This window comes from Hydra vulgaris, chromosome 09, assembly GCF_038396675.1.
Source record: "Hydra vulgaris chromosome 09, alternate assembly HydraT2T_AEP".
Classification (NCBI taxonomy): Eukaryota; Metazoa; Cnidaria; class Hydrozoa; order Anthoathecata; family Hydridae; genus Hydra; species Hydra vulgaris.
The window spans coordinates 14325001-14335000 of record NC_088928.1 but is presented as its reverse complement, the minus strand read 5'-3'; the positions used below and the strand labels follow the sequence as shown (position 1 = coordinate 14335000).

At 28.1% G+C, this 10000-nt stretch overlaps 3 protein-coding genes across 3 annotated transcripts in view; all 3 read left to right on the top strand.

The window, feature by feature from the left end:
* LOC101241363 (L-2-hydroxyglutarate dehydrogenase, mitochondrial) overlaps nt 1-147 on the top strand; it is a 36186-nt gene extending 36039 nt beyond the window's left edge. The window contains exon 11 of the mRNA XM_065804803.1: nt 1-147. This exon is cut by the window's left edge and continues 95 nt beyond it. Coding sequence (XP_065660875.1) covers nt 1-101 — 101 coding nt within the window. The 3' untranslated portion in view covers nt 102-147.
* Nucleotides 148-1609: 1462 nt separating this feature from the next.
* Nucleotides 1610-3071, top strand: LOC100213496 (RAB6-interacting golgin). Its single transcript, XM_065804802.1, has one exon. The coding sequence runs from the start codon at nt 1643-1645 to the stop codon at nt 2561-2563; it is 921 nt and encodes a 306-aa protein (XP_065660874.1). The 5' UTR covers nt 1610-1642; the 3' UTR covers nt 2564-3071.
* A 1934-nt stretch (nt 3072-5005) lies between these two features.
* LOC100198075 (potassium voltage-gated channel subfamily D member 3) overlaps nt 5006-10000 on the top strand; it is a 37436-nt gene continuing 32441 nt past the window's right edge. Inside the window, exons 1-3 of the mRNA XM_065804797.1 lie at nt 5006-5249; nt 5362-5453; nt 9881-9963. Of these exons, the coding sequence (XP_065660869.1) occupies nt 5068-5249; nt 5362-5453; nt 9881-9963 (357 nt within the window). The 5' untranslated portion in view covers nt 5006-5067. The remainder of the gene's footprint in view (nt 5250-5361; nt 5454-9880; nt 9964-10000) is intronic.

The following is a 10000-nucleotide window of genomic DNA, read 5'->3' as shown; positions in this document are numbered from 1 at the left end:
GCTGTTTGCATGTTAGAAATGCTCCTTCTCCTGCTGCAACATCATCATTAGCAATAGCTGAAATAATTGCTGATAAATTTGAACAAATATATAATGAATGATTTAAAAAAATTTTTTTTTTTTGAATTAAAAAATCAATGTTGAAGATGTTTTTGTAGTATTTTATTTAAGATTAAAATTTTGTATTGAGATTGTTTATTAGAAACATAATTAACTTGTCTCTATTCAAAAAAAATTCTTATTCAATTTGTTAAAAGTGTTTTACAATTTATTATTGTTACTTGATTTAATGTTTTGGAAGATTTTCTTTTCTTTTGAATTAAAAAAAATTAACTTACTTAAATATTATAAAAATTATAAATCAATTATTTTATATAAATATAATTATGATTCATAGTTTGTATCTTATTTTCATATATTTAGATTACTCTACTGTGCAGAGTGAAGAAAGAAAAAAAAATCTTTAACTTATTTTTTATTTGCTAACTTGTTTTGCTAGACATATACTTAGTTGTATAACACCTACCTGTTAATCTAGTACATACCTAGTTGGATAGCACCTATCTAGTAATGTAGCATACACCTAGTTGTATAACGCCTATCTGGAAATGTAGCGCACACCTAACTGTGTAGTCCCAGTCTAGTAATGTAGCACACACCTAGTTGTATTACACCTACCTGGTAATGTAGCACACACCTAGTTGTATAACACCTACCTGTTAATGTAGCACACACCTAGATTGTAAAGCACCTATCTAGTAATCTATCACACACCTAGTTTTATAGCACATATCTAGTTATAAAGCACATCACATGACATATAGAACATCATTAATCAAACATTACAGGTTGCATGTCGCTACTCTTTTTGCACATTTTTAGCTTCCATTTATAAAATTTTAGCACAAGCTAAGAGAAATCATAAGTTTGATTCTAGATCATCACTATTCATTAAAACTAGTGTAATAAAATTTAAAATACAGTAATAAAGCAGCCTTTTTGGAAGTGAAAATGCCTAAAAAGCAGTCTTGTTTAAAAAATGTATATATATCACTAGAATAAAGAACATCTCAAAGATGCTTCGTAATGTGTTTTACTGTAGGCAACCTCTAACTATGCTGTATTTTGCTAACAGTTATTAACTAATGCGGTAGTGGTGTAGTAGTTAAAGAGCACTTGCCTCATAAGCGAGAAGTTCCGAACTCGATCCCCGAAGTGAATTTGTCAATAGTATATATATGTAATTTTTGTTAATATTCCTCCTCAGGGCCGTGAAGGCCACTACAGATGAGGAGGCTACTTAATTGTGGTTATAACCCTCTTTCAACTCTATATCTCCAAAACACGAGCCTTGATGAACAAGGCTGCCTCGTGGAGAAACAAGTTGAGCGCGGTACTACCAGGGACGTGGTGGGGATCAAACTTGGAGCCTCTTGCTTTTAAAGCGAGCACTCTAAAATTTAAAAAAAGAAAAAGCTGGCAATTAATGTTAACTTTATTAGAATAAATAACTGTTAAGTTACTAACCATATTGATAAATATTATTAATTAGTTATTATTAATTAGTATTTCTTTCAAATAGTTGTTATTATTTATAGTTAAATTACCTATTAAACTTCTTTATATTACAGTTAAATATTCAATGATGTCAGACTGGAGTGGTTTTACAGAAGAAGAATTACAAAGACTGAAGCTGGAAAATGCTCCGAATCTTCAACGAGATATAAATAAGAAAAAAAAAATTAACACTAAAAGTTCCAATGCATTGCATGAAGCTAAAAAAAGATCTATACCTCAGTGGCCAAAGCAGATAGATAATCCTGTCAATTCAATTGATTTTAGCCTTGTTGATTCTAAACCTGTTGAAGACATAAAGTTAATACAGTCTGTTGAGGTAAAAGAAAGTCCTACTTTACATGAATGTGATATAAAAGCAAATAAAGTAAAGAGCTTAATTAAAGAGAATCAAAATGAAGCAGTTCAAAATGAATCTAATGCAAAGGTGATCACTGAAGAGAAAATAATAAAAGAAAATGATGATATTGGTGTTTTAACACAGGAGCAGGCAGTTGAGTTAGAGAGAAAAAAAATTGAACAATTACAAATACAACATAAGTTAATTGAAGATCAAAACAAAAAGAAAAAAATGCTCATTGCTAGCACACTTCAAGAACGGATGAAGCAGACAATGAGTGAGTCTCAGAGGTTAAAAGAAGTGCAGCAACAATTAATTCATTTAGATGAAAAACTGCAAATTGACGTTGAATCTTTACGCAATAAAATTGAAGAAGCAAGCTTGTTATTTTCGCAAGCAGAAAAGCGGTATGAGCGTTCTGAATCTGAGTATGTTTCAGCAAAATGTGATTATTACAAAAAAAAAGAAGAAAAGGAACAACTAATTGAGCAACTTTATGCTATCATCCAAGCTAATGAAGAACGCAAAGCCAAAAAACTTGAAGAGCTTATGGTAAAGCTAGTGTCTAACACAAACCTAGAAAGTCCTACATGTAATCTTCCAAAAACTAGCATTTCAAATGAATCTAATACAAATGGGATTACCTAATGATATTGCATTGTTTTATCTTTTTATCTATTGCATTGTTTTATCTTTTTATCTTTTTAAGTTTTATTTTTGTGCTTTTAGGATCAAACTTTTCAAAAAAATTACTCATATATTATAATTAATTTGATATCATTAAATTTAGTTGTACTATTAACTATATTATGAGGGATTATATTACAGTAATACTTAATTGTAATAATTAAGTATTTATTGATTGTTAGAAAAATAAAGTAAAACAATTGCCAAGATAATTTTTTAATATATTTTTTTTTTATACAGTATTGGTTTAAAATTTATATGTAGAAGTTTTTTCATTTTATTATTTTTTATACCTTTATGATTTCTAACAATATTTACATGGCTGCTTTGACTTTTATATACTTTTGGGTAAAGTGAATATTTATAAAACTTTAAAAAATGTAAATATTACCAAGTGTAAAATGAAAATAATTATTAATATTAATCAAAGTGTATCATTATTAAATGTTCAAATTTTAATTTAAATTGAGTTAATACATTATTTTTATTATTAATTTACTAATAAAAGTTTCAAAAATTGATACTAAATGATAAAATCATATATTTTTTGTCATATTTTTATTTTTTTTTTTTTTTTACTTTTGGATTAATGGCTCATAATGGTTACTCCAACTCAGTTTAGGGTCAGGATCAATATTATCACGATAATATTGATCCTTAGTATCAATATTACTCTGATAGTAAAAGATAGAGATGGTATCTCAAAGAAATACTCATCTAGGGCAGATTTTATCTGGCTACTGTCTTGTAGAAGAACGCTTGGACAAAGACTTAAAGGGTAAACTTAAAACAGAAACTTTTGACCAGCCTTTCATTCCTTCTTATAGTTTCTTTGGTGTTGGATATTCATATTCATAACATTCTGTTATCTCTTAATGAGAGTACAACTTTAAAACCTAGAGCAACGGCTTTAAGGCTGACTTGTATTATGTGACAGGTAGTATGGCTTCTAAACTTAGTAGTAGTTCTCATAGAAGCTGTTGGTATCATCAATGGCTTTAAAATATCATATATATAAATAGTGTTATGTTGTGCATTGGAAAATGTTCCTGTAAATAATTTGGTGTGCATTGTTGAGACAACTGCATAACTTGTTACATAGGGTTATAATCTATGATTGAGCCAGGTTCTTTGATTATTTCACTAATAATCTTACCTTTAAGGTGGCTATTTGCTAATGATATTACTATATACTCCAGTCTTAACAAAAAATCATTACTTTTTGATTGCTTAGAACAGGCAGACTATCTTGAATGTGATCTCTCTTCTGTGACAGGGCTTGGGCTTGCAATAGCTGTCATTGGGCTTGCAGTAGCTGGTGAATTTAAGAAAAAAAAGCAATAAAAACTTTTTATTATCTTTGATTATTTTTTTATTTTATTTATTAGTTTGTTATCTTACTGCTGACCTCTCAAGGAAACCATATATCCGATCCATTGCAAAATTAGCGTCTTCTAAGGTTGCCTCTCTTTAATGTGCTTGTCAAATTTTTTACTCCTTATTCCATTCTCTACCTCTATAACAATCTCTACCTCTACAACCATCCTTCTATAACCATCTTTTATTTTTTATTACCTCTACAACCTAATCTCTACCTCTAAAACCATCCTTCTATAACCATCTTTTACTTCTATAACCATCTTTTACTTCTATAACCATCTTTTACTTCTATAACCATCTTTTATTTGTTTTTATAACTTTCATATTTGAGCTAGTTTTTCCTGTAATGTCTCCTTTATACGTAAAAATATATTTAACAAAGTTGCATCCTTTTACTTTAATTATTTTTTAATGCTCAAAAGCTTTCATTTCTTTTTTTTTTTCCTTGAACATTATTTTAGAATTCTCTCATCTTTTAATGTTTTGACTGACTCACAATTTACAGTTTTAAAAGTTTTCTGTCAACCTTTTTTTTTTTTTGATCCCTGTTAACTTTAAATTTATAAAGTGGCTGCTTGCAGCCTTGTTGGGAGTTATCTTATTAAAATACAAAATAAAAAACTTTTATTATACAGAGCCTAATGGTTAAATTGTTAACACCCACTGTATGCTATTTTACAACTATAATAACTTTTGTATTAAGAACAGTGTGTAAGTTTTCAAGCAAACATAATGATATTAGGGAAGGTTTTTTTTGTTTTAACATTAAATTAAAATCAGGGGACTAGGTGGTAGTTTAAATAGAAGTTTACATTTGAAGTAGAGTTATTTTCTTTCTGGGTTTGTTTTTTATATTTCCTTTATTACTGTGATGATGATGACTGTGATGATGGTAACTGCGATGATGATGACTGTGGTGATGATAACTGTGATGATGATGACTGTGGTGATGATGACTGTGGTGATGATGACTGTGGTGATGATGACTGTGACAATGGTCTTGATCATGATTATCATGATAGTTATTATGATGATTATGACAGTAATAAATATATTTCTAGTTTAAAAAAGACAACATATGTTTCATGATGGCTGTTTGTTCAGCTGACAATAAATTTGCAATATCATGGCATGATAGTGCCTGGTTGCCTATTTTAAATTCAGAAAATGTATTGGATTATTTTTGTCAACGTAGTAACACTTTTTATGATAAAACTTGCAATAATGAGCACATAAAAATGCAGAGACTTGACCCATCCCAATTGCAGTAAGCAATTTATTTTTTTCACTTTTTTTTTCTTTGACATTAGATAAGGGTATAAGATAGTTATTTGTTTTTTAAATTTACATTGATAAATTTTAATAATATTTTCTTTTAGATTTATGTCTGGTGTGGAGTATCAGCTGATACATTCCCAGGACCCTATACTCTACATAATCAGAAAACAAATGAGATATTCGCAAACGCAAGGTTATCTTTTATTTCATTTAGAGTGTTTTAAATATATTTTTCATGTTAATTAAGTTTAACTTATAATTATAATAATTAATTATAATAATAAATTGATTTTTTTTTTTTCGTGAACGCACTATCGGAAAAACCTTTTCAATGCCCAATACTTCTGCTATTTCTGATGCCTTACATGTGTTGGAAAATCCATTTTCGTGATTTTCCAATGCATGTAATAAAGGCAACAAATGCATTTTCATAAAGAAATGCATTTGTTGCCTTTATTTCACTAGTTAATATTTCAAGAGTGGTTGCAGAAGACTGAAGAAGCTTACTTAATTTGTTGATTTGAAATAAAACGTCATACCAAATAATGATTGATAATTAGAAAGGCCATGTTCTAATATATGGAAAAGAGAGATGTGGCTGTTGCCCTATCTCTCTTTTCTAAGGCATGTTCTTCCAATCTTTCGAGTGCCTCTAAGATTTTGCTTAAATAATAGCGAAGTGATTTAACACACTTTATTCTACTTTCCCACCTGGTATCTGATTGTGGTTTGACAGAAATTGTTACGCACGATTTTAAAGTTTCCTATCAAGAAGGGGACGATGAAAAGAGTGTATATAACCTTGAAAGAATACCAAAAAAAGAAATTGCACTGATGGATGACAGTGCACCATCAGCAATAACAAGATTGAGTGAATGGTTTGCAGAAGGAACATATAAGGCTTTAGGATTCATTTCCAGAAACCTAGCTTGAACACCTTTTACTTTTCCTTTCTTATTAGCACCATTATCATTAGATTGACCTCGATGGTCTAAAATATTTACATCCCAATTTTTTGCCTAATTTAAAAATCCATCCAAAAGCTCTTTTCCAGCAGTATCATTTACTGTGGTATCATTTACTGTGAGATATCTGAAGAAAATTTTGGAAATATCGATACCTACTCCAGAAGTACATGTTACTGATTGCAGAATAATGCTCATTTGTTCTTTGTGTGAAATGTCTGGCGTACAATCTAAAATAATAGAATAGTATTTTGCCTTTTTTTTTACCCTAGAAAGGTTTTTGGATTCAATCTCCTTGGCTAAAAGTCTAATCAACTCATTCTGTGTGTCATTGCTCAAATAGTGCTCCTTGGTTTCTCTGTCCCGAATTCTTTGCATAAGCTCATTGAGAATGGTATCATACTTAGCCAGTAATTCAAACACCCCAAGAAAGTTTCCATTGCTCTTTGAATCAATGGCTGTGTCTGAACCACGGAATGCAAGATTTCTAACAACACAATAAATTAAAAGAAATATCAGTTAACCTTTTCCTAAAGTCATCCAGTGTTCAAAGCACTTGAAATGTGCACTGCATGTTTTGTGTTCTTTAAGGTTTTTTGGTAAGCCTTCCTAAGTGTTCATTCCTTGTCGGAATGGTGAAGAAGTTATCCCAAAAAGTTTGCAACAAAAACGAAACACTTTATTGCTATTCAAAAAATATATGAGCCATGTCTGTTCAAAGATTTCTACATTCTTCATCTTGCAGTTATAATAGTTCAGTGAAAATTGTCTTATTTATAAGTTGTATGGAAAATCAATTTCAATCTTTTTGAAACCATGTTTAACAATGTCACACCTTTGTGCGTCAGAAACATCATCAGGCCACTCAGAAGGATCATTACTGAGAAAAATAAGAGGAATTGTTATGGCATTTGATGTAGACTCACATATCAGCCTATCTGACTCTACTCTAGTATTCAAATAATGAAAATCAGAATTATTTGTAGTTTCTGTTGGTATTGAAACACTTCATGGCTGAACTGCTGGTTTCGAAAAATGTGTTAGTATTGAGTAATTTGTGATTTCCTCCCTGGCTGCAGTTTTTTCTCTTCTCTTAGTTTCACCACTTTTCACTTTTTAACTAACAATGCATAATAGTAAAGAAAAAATCAATTCAAAAATGCAAAATAAAAGTCTGTATGATTATGGACTTATTTTTTATAATCATATGGACTTTAAAAGAAACAAATGTAAAGCATTACAGTTTTCCAATGCTTTACATTTGTTTCTTTAAAAACAATGCCTATGATTTAATTAAAACAAATAATATGCTTTTTATTTCATAGTACTAAAACAAAAGTAATAACATATCACACTGTAATAAAATAAATTATTACCAAGATAAACTGTGAATTGCCAAAAATTAAATATGATTTATAATTTATTAATAACCTTGAAATATGCAATCTAATTACAAACAATAATATATTCGCATATAAACATAAAATAAGCAACTTAGAGATATATATTTCTTCACGTGATATGCTGCTGTTTAATGGTTTCTCATTAACAGTTTGATTTATCAAATTTGCATTTTATAATAAAATTCGGACCTCGGGAGTGTTAAACAATTTTTTTTCGCATTAAAAATATTATTGCTTTTTTTACACTTGCATAATTCAGGTAATATTGTGATTAAAGTGCTAAATTTTTTTATAATATTAACAGTAACAATATATATTTAAATATTTTTATTACAAAAAATACAAAAAAAAAATTTTTTTAACTTTTGAAAAGGGCCCCCAAAAATGGAGCCTAGCCACAGCTCTATCTTGAACTTTTAAAAGTTTATAGTACTTTACTTGATTTTTAGTTATGATAAATCCATTTATTTTCTTTATTAAAATAATAACATTTTATTTATTATTACTTTGAATAAACAATTTCACTTCTATTTTACAATTCCATTTTTTCTATTTTACACTGTTTATCCTTTTTTTACAGTGTTTATCTCTTCCTCCATATCTGTTTAAGTTGACTACTTGGAATGATTAAGTTTGCCATTTTGACCTCCCAAATTCAATTCTTGCTAGTCAAAGTTGATTGATTTAAAAAAATACCACAGTTTTAGATAATAATGTTTTTCAAATGATCATGTCTTTAAATATGCGCTTTACTAAAATTTCATAAAATATTCGGCTTTGAAAAAACATTAAAATATTTTATTATACATGTTTTTTAAGTTACAGTTAAAAAGTTTTTTTATTATTATTTTCCATTGTTGTAATTATATTTGAAAAAAAAATTGTTTATACATGTTTTTTAAGTTACAGTTAAAAAGTTTTTTTTATTATTATTTTCCATTGTTGTAATTATATTTGAAAAAAAAATTGTAATTGTTTCATTGTTTTTACTATATTTATTTAATTACTTTTTTCTACACTTCGAAGTTATGTAATTTTTTCTTTTCACATTTTTCTTTTCTTTTCTTTCCTTTTTCTCATAAACAGACAGTTTTATCATTTTTGATGTCATTGCAATGTTTGAATAATCGTTAAATTAAAAATTATCTTTTTTACATTTATGTTTTTCTATTGAAAAACTCTCAAGCAACAAGAAACAAGCAACTTTTTTACTTTTAACACAGAATCAGAATTAAAACCATTTTTGAAACCAAGCTATGGTAGAGATTATGGTAGAGTTAACAACTACTCAAAAATAAATTACCCTTATGCTTATTTATTATGTTTTGCAACTAATTGCAAATAATTAACTGGAAAATAGTAACAGCTCCAGCATTAAAATGTATTGTTACAAATATAAAATGCTTATAATCCTTCATAGACCTTAATTTACATATTTTAAAGAGATATGAATAAAAGAAATGTTAAATATTTAATATTTAAATTTAAATATTCAAAACAGTTAAATATTTGATGCAGAGTTGAAGCTTACAATTTTTTTATTTCATGTTTTTTTTTGTTTTTTTAACTGAAAAACTATTTACCAAAATCTTTCAACTATTTAGAGGAAACTAAAAAAATAAATGACACAAGAGGCTTGCAAGGCTTTAGTTTTGTACTTAGTAATCTAATGATAAAAAAGTAACTTCAGCAAAAAAGATTTTGTGCACAAGCTGAATTCTCCACATTTTATTTATTACATGTATGTGAATCTCGCATTTAGAGACATTGTTTGCTACACTAAATGTTGTAACTTCTAAACATGTACTACCAGCAGTAGCCTGTTTATAATAGAGATGAGCACAATAAAAATTAAAAAAGTAAAAAATTGTTTTATCATATTCAAAGATCTTACTTTGCAGAGTGTACTTGTATAGCAATAAAGATGTATGTGTGAATCTCATGGACACAATTTTTTTGTTTTCAATTTATCTTATCTCTTAGATTATCTCTTATCTTTATCTTTTAACATTACTTTACCTTAATAGTACAATATATAATATAAAAATCTTAATTTTTATTTAAATTATCATTTCAAATTTTTTTAATAAAAACCTCTGGCATTTTATTATTTCAGGTTTTTTTAATAACAAATCTGCTGTCATTTTAATATTTTAAATTTTTTTAATAACAATGTTTCTAGTATTTTATTATTTTCAGTTTTTTTAATAGCAACTTCTCTGTCATTTTATTATTTCAAGTTTTTTTTATAGCTACTCCTCTGGCATTTTATTACATCTTGGCTGGTGTGGTGTATCAAGCTCCAGATATTGGTTCACTTATTAATTCAAAGTTGGTGAGTGTCTACAATTATGTATGTCTTGGGGCTCATG

Excerpts from the sequence above, each read along its gene's own strand:
- LOC100213496 (XM_065804802.1), top strand. The coding sequence starts at position 1,643 with ATGATGTCAGACTGGAGTGGTTTTACAGAAGAAGAATTACAAAGACTG.